Here is a 15,135-nt window from a genome sequence, read left to right on the forward strand (position 1 = left end):
CCTAACTGATCCAATAGGGCAAAAAAAAAAAAGTTTACATGTTATAATCACAAATATCTTTTAAATATATTTACACAGATACTTTCGAATAGGAAAAAAATCCTATTCTAAGTATCAACTGCCTATTGGTATTATCACTTCTCACCCCTAGGGGATGAGACTGTGGATGATCATAAAGATCTTTACATTTTCTGTGTTTTCTAAATTTCCCACAATGAGCACATATTACCTTCTATATTCAAAGCCTCATTAAAAACTGTCCTCTTCACCCTCTAAAATACATGTAAGTATATGTTACCTTCTAAACTACTTACCAGTTTTGCCTTAATGGTACCAGAGTCAACACTCTGACCAGTTTTAGCATGGAGCTGAAGCTGGATAGAGTGCAGCTGTAAAAGCTGATCATGGACTTCTTTCTCCAACACAACTTTCTCTGCCTGGGTCTCTGTCAGTTCAGATTTCAGATCCACCAACTGAGCCTTATAAAACAACAACAATGAAAACATCAAGTAAGCTAATTTTCTTTATTTTGACTCTAATAATTATTCAAAGATGACACAGAAAGACTACCTTTAAAATGAACAGATGAACACGAGAATGAACAGACGAACTGAGTTATAAGACATCCAACTAAACAGTCATAAATTCAATAGCACACGTAAGTTATGTGAGTGGCAAGAGAACTAACTCTACCAGAAAGAGTATCTTCTTTTTTTTTTTTAATTTTTTTTTTAAAGATTTTATTTATTTATTTGAGACAGAGAGAATGAGAGAGAGAGAGCACATGAGAGGGGGGAGGGTCAGAGGGAGAAGCAGGCTCCCCGCCGAGCAGGGAGCCCGATGTGGGACTCGATCCAGGGACTCCAGGATCATGACCTGAGCCGAAGGCAGCCGCCCAACCAACTGAGCCACCCAGGTGCCCCGAATATCTTCTTTTTTTAAAATAAAGTTTGTTTGTTTGTTTGTTTATAATCTCTACACCCAATGTGGGGCTCATACTCAAAATCCTGAGATCAAGAGTCCCATGCCCTTCCAACTGAGCCAGCCAGGCACCCCCATAAACAGTATCTCCTAATAACACAGAATGCTATTTCCATTTTACTTTGCTTACTTGAAGAAGGCTTTTCACTGTTTCACCTTTACCTACAAAGTTTATGAAAATATAAACATATGGGATGGTTCATCATCCTTAGAGATAACATGTGTGCCACAGTGGTCCACTAACATTAATGGTATATCAAAGGTGAGGCAAGTGGCCACCCCAGAGAATACTAGCCCATATCAACCAACCCATTATCAAGTAATTATTTTAGGTGCTAAGGTAGGAGCCACTGAGGTCACAATGGGCCTAAATATCAGAGTTAACTGTAAGCTACAGTTCTGCCATAGCAGAACAACTCCTCGGAACCACTTATCCATTCAAGCTGAAGTTTTAATTTTCACAATTAATGTGTTTTACAATTGTGCACAGGATGTGTTTCTTGTGGGTCTGGTCTTCCTAAGTGGTCAACAGATTAAAGTTCAAGCCTGGTGATGGGTATTAAAGAGGGCATGTATTGAATGGAGCACTGGGTGTTATACGCAAACAATGAATCATGGAACATTTCATCAAAAACTAATGATGTAATGTATGGTGATTAACATAACATAATAAAATTAAATTTTAAAAAAAGGCCTGACTTTTCTATTTAATTCAACATAATTGTACTAAGCATCAAGGGGCTCAGAACTATGCCAACTCAGTGAGAAAAGAATTGTGGAGAATATGTTTAAAATTATAGATGATAACTATTTATGTCTTAGAAAAGCTTTCTTATCAACTGAGGTGATATAAATGCAAGCCAACTAAAGAAAAATGTGGCAAGTTACAGATATATTTAGAATTGGTCATCCCAAGGAATTCAAAGCAAAGGAAGGCTTAAAGAGGGTTAGTGAGGGAAAGAGAGTTCAGAAGTGCTTTGAAGTTAAATGACAAGGACAAAATAGAAGTAGTAAAGCAGGGGCGCCTGGGTGGCTCAGTCACTAAGCGTCTGCCTTCGGCTCAGGTCATGATCCCAGGGTCCTGGGATTGAGCCCCGCAGCTTCTCCCTCTCCCACTCCCCCTGCTTGTGTTCCCTCTCTCGCTGTGTCTCTCTCTGTCAAATAAATAAATAAAATCTTTAATTAAAAAAAAAAAAGTAGTAAAGCAGTCCAGAGATGGAAAGAAGACTAGCAGAAGCAGAGAGAAACCTGAAGCAACTTAGGTAAATTCTCTGGGTACAGCGACCAAAGGACTGAAATACATCTCTACCAACTGCACCAATCAGTACCTAGTACATAAAAGATGTTCAATAAATATCTTTAAGTTGAAATGAATTCTAAGACTAGCCCTGTACTTCCAGATAAATCACTGTCTTCGCTGGTTTCCCCAATTTTAAAACAGGGATAATATCCATGGCTTTGACTATTCTCCTAAGATTATTAATCTTATACATGAAAGCACTTACTAGAGTATGAAGATGTTATTATCAAGGAGTTTAGACTACTCAGAGAAGTTCTCTATTGACAGAATGCCCAAGACTGGATAGGAAAGTGAAACTGGATAAATGACTAGCTCTGGATGAAAGACCAAAACTGAGATCTAATCCCACTGGAAATCACTGCATGCTCTCAATGACGTTCTTGGTTTTGTTTTAATGACGCTTTATTGAGATATAATTCCTGTACCATAAAATGCACTCTTTTAAGGTGTATGATTGAGCAGTTTTTAGTATATTCATAGAGTTATGCAACCATCATCACTGTATAACTTTGAAACATTTTCTTCAATTGACATTTTAGCGACATGTTATTTGCAGGAAAGGTGAAGATAGGGACATTAGCAACACCCTATTGTAGCTTTCCAAATGATGTTATAATGGTAACTTTGTAAATGGAAATAAAGCATTTCACAATGCTGAAAGGAAATTGTTGGCAACACAGATTGGATGTCCAGTGGAAAATTAGATCAACAATGACAAATATTTCAAGCTTAGAGAATAGTGAAGCCGTTGAAGGAAATAGTAAGATCAGGATGGTAGCTTATGTAGACAAGAGGGAGGAAGACAGATGAATTAAGTTTTAGACATGTTTGATTTTTGTGTCAGCCATGATATAATCAACAGGAACTATCCCACGGAATGTGAAAATAAAAAAAAACAAGTGATAAACTGGGACTAGGGTTGGCACAAGGAACACAGAGATAGGAATTTATATCCGAAGACTGAATTAGAGGGAAAACAGATGGCCAAGGACTGGGGCTTGGGTAACAACCAGAGGTAGAAGAAAAGAGGTGGCATGCTATAAATATAAACCAAAATGTTTCATAATATAAACACTGTTGCATCTTGCTTGTGTTACTTCTTAGACATCACTCCGTATCAGAAGAACTTCCTCATCCCTTTTTATAATGTTTTTATTCATGTATAACTTACATCAGAGAAGTACACACATAATGAATTCCAGAAAATAAACTTACCTATTTAACTACCACCTAGATAAAGAAATAGGACAGTACTAGCACTCGAGGACTCTCCTTGTGGCTCTTTCCCAATCATTACCTCCACTTTATCCACAGACATAACTATTAGAGTAATACCCTGAATTCTAACATCACAGCTAGTTTTGCCTGTTTTTGAATATAACATAAATAGAATCATATGGTATGCATTCACTCATGCCTGGCCTTTGCCTTAAGATTATGTTTATGAGATTCATTCATGTTTTGTATAGCTACAGCTCATTCATTTTCACTACTACATAGTATTCACTAAATGAATATACCAAAATTTATCATTTTCATTCTTTTTGATAGATATTTATGCTGTTTTCCAGTTTTTGACTATTAAATTGATATTGGTATGAACATGTCTTTTGGTACATATGGAAAATAGTTCTGTTGAGTATATATCTAGGAGGAAAATTGCTGGTTTACAGTGTATGAATACGTTAAACCTTGGTAAATAAGGCCAGTTTTCCAAGTGATTGTGTAACTGACATGCCCACCATTTATGAAAACTCAGCTTCACATCCTTGCCTTCACTTGGCACTGTCAATCTTTTTACTTTTAGCTATTCTGGTAGGAATACAGTGGAATTCCATCATGATTTTAATTAAACCTTCTTGAGGGCGCCTGGGTGGCTCAGTTGGTTAGGCGACTGCCTTCGGCTCAGGTCATGATCCTGGAGTCCCTGGATCGAGTCCCGCATCGGGCTCCCTGCTCGGCAGGGAGTCTGCTTCTCCCTCTGACCCTCCCCCCTCTCATGTGCTCTCTCTCATTCTCTCTCTCTCAGATAAATAAATAAAATCTTTAAAAAAAAAAAAAATTAAACCTTCTTGATTACTAATCTTAATAACTAATTAGTAATTACTAATTATTCAGTAATCTTATTTACTAGTTCTTCTTTACTAATAAGGTTAATCACCCTTTTCATGTTTATTGGCCATCTGGATATTCTGTTTTGTGAAGTGCCTATCAAGTCTCTTGCCTATTTTTCTACAGGATTATCTATTTTTTTCTTATTCTTGCAAGCACACTCTCTCTCCCCCTCCCTCCAAACACACACACACAATTATGAGTAGGGGAATGGGCAAAAAAGGGTGAAGGAGAATGAAAGGTACAGGCCTTCACTTATAGAATGAGTAAGTCACAGGATGAAAGGTACAGCATAGGGAATATAGTCAATGGTATTATAGTAGCACTATATGGTGAAAGAGAATTGCTACACTTATGTTGAGCAGAGCAGAGCATATAGAGTTGTTGAATCATTATGCTGTACACCTGAAACTAATGTAACATTGTGTCAACTATACTTCAGTTTTTTAAAAAAAAGATTTAGATGCTAAAAGAAATAATTATGCTAGTAGTCGACTCTGTTCCTTAAATATAATAAACATATGCAAGATATTAAAGTAGGACTTCATTTCCGTTGCCTTCTAAAATGGTATGTAACAGGTTTCACACAGTATCTTTCACAAATACTCCTAACTGAAAAACTTAGAAAAGAAAAAAAAAACTTACATGTATGATAAATGTGTTATAGATTTTCTTCCATTTAACAAAAAATATGCCTACCAAAAAAACTATAAACATTTAAAATCACCTTTTACTAGACAATGTTCAATACAACTTGAAGATTGCTCCTTTAAAGTACAAATAAGTCTTGGGGTGCCTGGGTGGCTTAGTCGGTTAAACGTCTGCCTTCGGCTCAGGTCATGATCTCAGGGTCCTGGGATCAAGCCCCACATTGGGCTCCCTGCTCAGCGGGGAGTCTGCTTCTCCTTTTCCCTCTTCCCCCCACCTCATGCTCTATCTCTCACACTCTATCTCAAATAAATAAATAAAATCTTTAAAAATAAGCTTTGTCTGGGAAGTCCTTCTTAGTCAAAAAAAAAAAAAAAACACCAAAAACTCAAAACCCTATAGGTTTTTATAGTCTTTGAAACAAAGTAATCACAAAAGGAAAACAAATATTTGAATACTATACATTCTTTTTGAGCAGTATGAAGCTTATACTAAAGTGAACCTACACCCAGAAATAGTTTAAAATAAGCCATTGAATCTATCACAACTCTTACCTCTTCTTTCATAACAGTGACTTTCGTTCTGCATTTGTCTTACTATTCCTTTATAGTGTTGTCTAATACATTCCTCTCTGCAGATCTGGAATATATTCCTCTATGTAGATCTATAACTGGATTTTAGATCTAAAGGTTTAATTAGGGGTGCCTGGCTGGCTCACTCAGTAGAGCACGTGACTCTTGATCCTGTGGTTGTGTGAGTTTGAGCCCCATGCTAGGTGTAGAGAGAACTTAAAAATTAAAAAAAAAAAAAAAATTTAAGGTTTAATTAGATTTACTTAATTAAATCTTTGTGACAAGGGGTATACTATGTGTTTCAATAGGCATATAGTGTCTGGTGGTCCCAAACCAAAAATCTCATGAGTTATTAATAACGGAGTAAAACTCCTAGAGTTAAGAAAGAAGAGGCATAAGTGGTGTTCATTAATTAATTTGGCAGACAAATATTTAAGTCAGAAATGATTATAATTTTAAAAGGGCAAGGAAAACAGGGTAGTACACAGGTCTTTTCAACGTGGCCTATTACAAACATGGATTCTTAAGTCGAATAATTTCTCAAGAAGTTGACCAACTTAAAAAATAAGTAAAAGTCCTTTACAAAGAGAAGATGCAGATATTAAAATTCGAAGCCCAGGCTCTCTGCTCCTCCTCGTTCAACAGACAGCTGCATCTTCTTGTGCAGTGCCGGCGTGATTTGGATTTGGCCATCTTGGGCACCTGGTTACCAGGACTGCTCTTAACTCTGGCAAAGCTGACACTGTTGCCATCAACAACCCCTTCACTAACCTCAACTATATGCTCTATATGTTCCAGTATGACTTCAACCATGGCAAATTCAATGGCATGGTCAAGGGCTGAGAACAGAAAACTTGTCATCAATGGAAAGCCCATCTCCATCTTCCAGGTGGGAAATCCCTCCAGCATCAAAGAGGGTGATGCTGATGCTGAGTATGTTGTGGAATCCACTGGTGTCTTTACCACCACGGAGAAGGCTGGGGCTCACTTGAAGGGTGGGGCCAAGAGGGTCATTACCTCTGCCCCCTCTGATGATGGCCCATGTTTGTGATGGGCATGAACCACGAGAAGTATGACAACTCCCTCAAGACTGTCAGCAATGCCTCCTGTACCACCAACTGCTTGGCCCGCGTCCAAGATCATTCATGACAACTGGGGCAACAGCAAAAGACTAATGACACAGTCCATGCCATCAATACCACCAAGAAGACCGTGGATGGCCCCTCTGAGAAGCTGCGGCGTGATGGCTGAGGGGCTGCCCAGAACATCATCCCTGCTTCTACAGCCAAGGATGGAGGCAAGGTTATCCAGGAGCTGAATGGGAAACTCACTGGTTTGGCTTTCCATGTCCTCACCCCTAACGTGTCAGTCATCGATCTGACCTGCTGCCTAAAGAAAGCTGCCCAATATGATGATATCAAGAAGACGGTGAAGCAGGCATTGGAGGACCCCCTCAAGGGTATCCTGGGCTCCACTGAGGACCAGGTTGTCTCCTGCAACTTTAACAATGGCACCCACTCTTCCACCTTCAGTGCGGGGACTGGCATTGCCCTCAGTGACCACTGCGTTCAAGCTCATTTCCTGGTATGACAATGAATTTGGCTATAGCAGCCAGGTGGTAATCTTATGGTCCACATGGCCTCTAAGAACTAAGAGCCCCCAGGACCACCAGCCCCAGTGAGAGCACCAGAGGAAGACACAGAAGCCCTCAGCTGCTGGAAGAGTCCTTGCTCCAAATCATCCCCTAGTACAATGAGAATCTCTTGACCTTAGCAAGTTTCATCCTAGACCTTCTGAAGAAGGAGCGGGGCTTAGGGAGCCCCACTTTGTCATGTATATCAATAAAGTACACTATATCTACCCAGAAAAATAAAGTAAAATAAAATTCAAACCCCAATTTTATTTTTCAAACAAGTATTTCAAATTTACTCTAAATTTAGTAATATTAAATAACTCATTTCTTGTCCATGATGTAAGCATTTTAGCTGCTAAGAAAACAGTCATTGATAAGTTTTATGTCAAGATTAGAAATTTCCATATTTTATTTAATGGTTACCTTCCTAATATCACCAAATTTTAGAATTTAAAGAGATCTTAGAGAACATAAAGACAATAATGATGACAATTAGTATTTACATAATGAAACCAAGGCCAATCAAAATTGTTTTTATATCCAGGGCTACCCAACTGCTCAGCAGCAAAACAGCACTTTGAACCCAATTACTCGCAGGGCAAGGCAGTGGAAGTGTTATCAAGCAGCTGGCCATAAGGAGAAAAAAATGTGTTTCTATAGTTACAATACATATGTTTAACTTACTAACAATATTCACAGCTACCACAAAGCAAGCATCTATATACCATATGGCAGGCATATACACACCATACATTATCTGTAATTCCTACTCTCCAACTTCTTTCTTAATAGTTAAGGAAACGGGAAGTCAGAGTTTAAATGATTTGCCCCAAATCACATAGCTAATAAGTAACAGACTCAAAATCAGCCTGACCATAAAAAAGCCTGAGTATTTTTCACCTGACTGTCTTACTTTGGGAACACTAGAACTAGTAAAGAGTGAAAGTTTAAAGGAAACAGCTGATTTCAACCTTCAACTCTTACTTAAAATTTTCAAGCGATATCCCAAAAATGCTTTAAAAAGCAAAATTGAGGGCCCCTGGGTGGCTCAGATGGTTGGGCGTCTGCCTTCGGCTCAGGTCACGATCCCAGGGTCCTGAGATTGAGTCCCGCATTGGGCTCCCTGCTCGGCGGGGAGCCTGCTTCTCCCTCTGCCTCTCTCTCTCTGTCTCTTATGAATAAATAAATAAAATCTTTAAAAAAAAAAAAAAAGCAAAATCGAAAACAGTTAAAAACTATGTTAAATACAGTCTTAATTTGGGAAACAATCTTTTCATTTTCCTACATTTGATCTTGAAGATTCATTTATAGAAAAAATAAAATACTGGTTAGCCCGGTGATGGGTATTAAGGAGGGCACGTACTGCATGGAGCACTGGGTGTTATACGAAAACAATGGATCGTGGATCACCACATCAAAAACCAATGATGTACTGTATGGTGACTAACATAACATAATAAAATTTAAAAAAAGAAAAAAGATTTAGATTAACATACTTAAAAAAAAAAGAAAAAAGAAAATAGAGCTAACCATCAAGACACTCTTTCCCTAGACAGTAAGGATAAAATGATCTTATTCCAGGAGGTCTCTGGGCCTTACTTAGGACCATGGCCTTCACTACACCCAAGCCATTAAATCAATGGTGAGATTTTCTAAAGTAGTAATTCTCAGCAAGTGGTCCAGCTGGAATGGAGTGTGGAGACAGATGAAAATCGAGGCGTATTTCGCAAAGTAGGAATGAAGTATTCCCAAAAAAGAAAAAGACAGAGAAGCAGTCTATCTAACATTAGAACGTTATCATCACCACTTATTTGTATTTAATGGAGCTGTTACTTTTCTATTTTTCATCTCACACTCTTTCAAACATCCAAACTTTTCCAACAAGATAATTCCTTTCTAAAATAATCCGCCACTACTGGATTCCACTGTGTGACACCAAAATCAAAGGAATTTTTTATTTTGAGTTTCCTATTTTTCCACTTTGTCTAGACCTTAATCGTCTGTCCATGTTATCTTCTAAAAATACACAACAGTTGTATTTTTTTCTTTCTAAACATTAGCTAGCTTTTATTTAACAGTCTTGTGGATAAAAATGCCAATTAGTTTGCCTTAAGCACCCCTCAAAAACCTCTAGTTCAGGAGAGATCAAACTAAGACAAGAAACTAGCAAACATCATATTGTTTGGCAGGGAACTTGGATCTAGATCAGTCATTAGTTTCAGCGTGTCATTCAGCTCTTTTGGTAACACATTTTAGAGGGCCCAACCTAAGAACCTAAACAAATCTGGTAAAATATCTTTATTTTGCACATGAAGAAACTGAGGCCCAAAAAGATTAGGTGAGTTGTCCCAAATTACAAATGGCATTAAAACACAGACCTTCTGACATTCTGTGTAATCCTGGCAGTAAGAGAAATGGTGCTGAAGCAGCCCATGAGCTCCAGATGAGATCACATCCCCAAATCTCAAAAAAACAGGGCTTTAAGCAAGAAACTCAGAACATTCCTCATCTAGCCAGCAACTCCCACCCCCCACACACACACAGGGACTCATGTGTATGCACACAAAAGCAGGCACAGACATGCATGCACACAAAAGCACACGTTCCCCAAGCTGTTTAAGAATTACAAAGAAAATAGCTGACTCCAAATAGCAGTTTAACTGTAATGAACAACAGCACAGAAAGCTGCTGATAAAGAAGTAAATATAATCTCACATTTACCTATAAATGTTTCTGCACCTTCTGTTTTTAAGTATGTGTACATAAGGGAAGGGAGGGAAAAATAAAACAAGATGAAACCAGAGAGTGAGACAAACCATAAGAGACTCTTAATCTCAGGAAACAAACTAAGGTTGCTGGAGTGGAGGTGGGTGGGAGGAATGGGGTGGCTGGGTGATAGACACTGGGGAGGGTATGTGCTATGGTGAGCACTGTGAATTGTGTAAGACTGATGAATCACTGACCTGTACCCTTGAAACAAATAATACATTATATGTTAATAAAAAATAAATAGGGCGCCTGGGTGGCTCAGTTGGTTAAGCGACTGCCTTCGGCTCAGGTCATGATCCTGGAGTCCCGGGATCAAGTCCCGCATCAGGCTCCCTGTTCAGCAGGGAGTCTGCTTCTCCCTCTGACCCTCCCCCCTCTCATGTGCTCTCTCTCTCTCATTCTCTCTCTCAAGTAAATAAATAAAATCTTTAAAAAAATAAAAATAAAAATAAATAAATAAAGTGTACAAAAGGTAATCACTAAAAGGAAACAAGTATGCTTTTTAAATGTATTTTTTTTTTATGTTTGAAAATGCAGTTTAGGATGGAAATAGATTAGAATTTAAATCTCTAGCAATTATATCATTTAATACCAATATCTAAAATTAATCATCTACACCCACCTACTTCCCAAAAGGCTTTAAAGTTCGTAAGATATAAACGTAAAAAATAAACATATAGAGATGGCAAGATATCACTATAAAAATATCATCCTAATACTGTGTATTGTGTATTAAATTTAATACTAGTTTCCTATAACTAGGAGAACCTTTATATTATATAATTCTCCTTGTCTCATTAAAAGAAGCAATGCCATTTTATCTGGTGAGACTCTTTCTTTCCTGGAACTAAACTTTTAAAAGAAAGCATCACAGAAATTGTTGTATAAAGGATCCTGAACGACAGCAGAAGCAGAACAGAACCATATTCTTCACGTGGCCTTTTCTCCTGTGACAAAAGTCAAGGGGATAATGTAACTATCCCTGGTTTTTCTTCTACTCTTTCCACATAGCAGAACAAACTCTTAGAGCTAATTTGAGTTAACACACGCGTCTATCTTCTCTTTTCCCATAGGCCCGAAGTGGTCAGCATTACTCCGACTACCCAAGTTTACAGAAAGCCAAGAAGTCCTATTTGAAAACAAAGACTCTGACCAAACAGAAAATATACCCACGGGTCAAATATAAAAACCTCTGCCACCCCTTGAGATAGAAAATAATATTCCTCTTTACAAGTTGGCTGCTGAAACAGTCCGTTCATTTGGCTTACGAAAGTTATGTGAGAAAACACCTATTCACTCCAATTTCCTCTCGATCCAAGCATAAGGACCACTAACTTCATCTGTCATCATTTCTCCCCAAACTGCTCTGCAGCTTAAGACAAGCAAACTTATTTTTATTTTTAAGATACATTCATTCAAAAAGTATTTATCAACCCCCAACCATATGCCAAGCACTTGGCTGGATTCTGGGGATACACTGGTAGATGACACATATGTGGGTCCTGCCCTGCAAAGCTTATGGTGGCCTTGTGCGGGAGGCAGCACGTAAAGAAAATGAACGGCACATGTGCCAGGCGCTGTTTTGAATAATTGTCTTAATCCTCATGCTAAGCCTCGAGAGACACAATTTTTTGTACAGAGAAGGAAACTGGAATGCGGAGAGGTTAGGTAACTTGTCCAAGGTCATTACAAGCTAGTAATATAATATATAATTACAAAGCATACGCTGTACGAAAGAAACAAGAAGAAGGCAATCAGTGGGGTGGGAGAGTATGGTTCTTCTTCCCATTACTATCAGAGCAGCAGTTCTCACAGGTCTGTGGGACCTTTCCAGGGCATCCACAAGGTCAAAACTATTTTAGTAATAATAAAACAGTTGCTTTTTTCACCATGCTGACATTTGTACTACAGGTGCAAAAGCAATGATGAGTAAATGATAATAGCATTTTAGTACAAGTCAATGCAGTGTACTCTTCACCACTATGTGCTTGCGGTTTAAAAATAATAAAAGTTCATTTAAGAATGCCCATGATGCAGCAGTAAAAATGATTAATTCTTAAAATCTCAAGCCTTGAGTACGACTTTTTAATATTCTGTGTGATGAAATGGGAAGTGTGCATAAAGCGTATATGCTGCATATCAAACCATACTGTCCCAAGAAAAAGCACTTATGCAATTGCTGGAGTTGCAAAACCAAACATTTCTTTTCATGGAACATCATTTTTACTTGAACGAAGAGCAAATACAGTTATTAAGGTTAATGTATTTGGTAGACATAATCTTGAGAATAATTAAGTCAATCTGTTGCTTCAAGGCAAACAACTGGCAGCATTTATTGCCAATGATAAAAATTTGTGTTTTCAAATGAAAATTAGAATTTTGGAAAAACTGAATCCATCACCATGATCTTAACAGCTTCTAAACATTTAAAGATTCTTCTAATGAGACTGGTAATAGTAACAAATGTGATTTTTATTTTAATTTTTTTAAAAGATTTTATTTATTTATTTGACAGAGAGAGAGAGTACAAGCAGGGGGAGCAGCAGGGAGAGGGAGAAGCAGGCTCCCTGCTAAGCAGAGAGCCCAATGTGGGGCTCGACCCCACAACCCTGGGTTCATGACGTGAGCCGAAGGCAGACGCCTAACTGACTGAGCCACCCAGGCGCCCCCAAATGGGATTTCTAAAATATTGTATAATGAGATGTGCCCACACTTAGAAAATCTGCATAACTCAGCAAACCAGTATTTTCAAAATGACCAATCCATAATGTCAACATCATGACTCAGTGAAGGATTCTTTCAATGACTACACATTATTTTATTGTAACAGCGGATGAAAACTTCACTGATAAGAGCTTTAGACTCCATACTGTAAATAACCTTTAAGAAATTACCTTTTTAAAAAAAAAAAAAAGATTTTATTTATTTTGTGAGAGAGTATGCATGAGCAGGAGGTGCAGAGGGAGAGAATCTCAGACTCCCCACTGAGCGCAGAGCCCAACTCATCACTGGATCTCAGGACCCTAAGATCAAGACCTGAGCCAAAATCAAAGAGTTAACCGACTCTTAACCAACTGAGCCAGCCAGGAACCCCAAGAAATTACCTTTTAATATCAAAGAAAAATATCCACAACTATCTGAAAAGGTTATTAAATACTTCTCCCTTATCCAACTACTTATTTCTGTTAGGTCAAACTTTCTTCCTAGGCTATAACCCAAACCTTGAATCACAACTGTTTGAATGCAGAAGCAGATACAAGAATCCAGCTATCTTCTAGTAAGCCAGATATTTAACAATCATTTTTAAATGTAAAACAATGCTACTTTTTTTTAAAAGTTATTTTCTCATTCAAAATGATAATTATATTAACATCTAATAGGCTTACTGTTGCTATTTTTAACTGATGCAATAAATAAGGTTTTCTCAGTTTTAATTTCTAATACCGTAAACACAAATAGGTATAACTCACATAAAAAAAAAAAAAACCCAAAAAACAAAAAACCTCTTTGGGGACCTCTTAATTTATACAGTGTAAACGGGTCCTGAGACCAAAATGTTTGAGAACTGTTGTCTTAGAGTCTGAAGAGAGGCCTATGTGGCTGGACCATACAAAATAAAAGAGTAGTAAGATATGTCATTGAAGACATATCCACAGGTCAGATCATACAGAGCTTGTCAGCCATAATAAGAAGTTTGAATTTTATTCATAATATTATTGAGGAATTTTAAGCAGAAAGACATTGTTAAATTTATGTTTTAAAAAAGGCAGCTGTGCGTAATATAGGAGACAAAGTGAATGAACTAAGATGGGGGGGGAGAGATTTGAAATAGAAGCAAGTAGATAAATCCGTGATGTATTTTTGACAGTTAAATTACTGATGTTAACCACAAAATGAAGTCCCAAATAACATATTTCTTGTTTCCACTGTAATGTTAAAGAACTCAGTTGCTCTATGATCAAACTGGAGGTAGGGTGAGGAGAATCAACTCACCCAATATTTTAGAAACGTCACAAGCGCACTAAATCCATACACAATACTCTCATACAGTGATGTTTAATGTTATTTTAGTCACAGTTCCAAATTTTTCTTAAGGTGGAATACCATGAAATCCTAACTCACAAACCATATCCTTGTGAATTACATACCAGGGGAATAAATGAACCTGCAGATTCAGTCATTCAACAGTGTGGTGGACACTGTGTTAGACACCATGGATATAATCAGACAGACACCAGCCCAGCTCTCATGAAACCTGTATTACAGAATGATTATTGGTAATCTTGGGAGGATTCACGGCAGAACACTAAAGTGTTTCAAATAATTTCTTCACTCAGATAAACAGCTCTTGAGTACATGCTGTATGCCAGGATCTGGAGACAAAAAGATGAATGAGACATGGATTCTGCCCTTCAGAATTTCACTGTCTGGTAAAGAGATAAAATGACATTTCTAATTATGATGGAGAGTGTCATAAACACTATTATAGAGGCATGTGTGATGTACCAATTCAAAAAGAAGTGGATTTGAATTTCCCTGATGGCTAATGATGATAAACATTTTTTCATGTGTCTGTTAGCCATTTGTATGTCTTCTTCAGAGAAGTGTCTGTTCATGTCTTCTGCCCATTTTCTGACTTGACTTTTTGTTTTTTGGGTGTTGAGTTTGAGAAGTTCTTTATAGATCTTGGATACCAGCCCTTTATCTGTAGTGTCATTTGCAAATATCATCTCCCATTCTGTGGGTTGCCTCTTTGTTTTGTTGACTGTTTCCTTTGCTGTGCAGAAGCTTTTTATCTTGATGAAGTCCCAAAAGTTCATTTTTGCTTTTGTTTCACTAGCCTTTGGAAATGTATCTTGAAAGAAGTTGCTGTGGCTGATGTCAAAGAGGTTACTGCCTATGTTCTCCTCTAGGACTTTGATGGATTCCTGTCTCACATTGAGGTCTTCATCCATTTTGAGTTTATCTTTGTGTATGGTGTTAAAGAATTGAGATACCACCTTACACCAGTTAGAATAGCAAAAATTGACAAGGCAAGAAACAACAAATGTTGGAGAGGTTGTGGAGAAAGGGGAACCCTCTTACACTGTTGGTGGGAATGCAAGTTGGTATGGCCACTT

The 15,135-nt window shown here is 37.8% G+C and overlaps 1 protein-coding gene across 4 annotated transcripts in view; it reads right to left on the reverse strand.

The window, feature by feature from the left end:
• GOPC (golgi associated PDZ and coiled-coil motif containing) overlaps positions 1 to 15,135 on the reverse strand; it is a 44,274-nt gene that overhangs the window by 20,741 nt on the left and 8,398 nt on the right. For 3 of the 4 annotated variants that reach the window (XM_031029443.2, XM_006734546.3, XM_006734547.3), the window contains exon 2: positions 315 to 479. The exons of the other annotated variant lie outside the window; for it this stretch is intronic. In XM_031029443.2, coding sequence (XP_030885303.1) covers positions 315 to 479 — 165 coding nt within the window. The remainder of the gene's footprint in view (positions 1 to 314; positions 480 to 15,135) is intronic. 4 annotated transcript variants of the gene reach the window in all.

The sequence above is a fragment of the Leptonychotes weddellii genome, chromosome 8, assembly GCF_054177405.1.
Source record: "Leptonychotes weddellii isolate Sample4059 chromosome 8, ASM5417740v2, whole genome shotgun sequence".
In the NCBI taxonomy this organism is placed as follows: domain Eukaryota; kingdom Metazoa; phylum Chordata; class Mammalia; order Carnivora; family Phocidae; genus Leptonychotes; species Leptonychotes weddellii.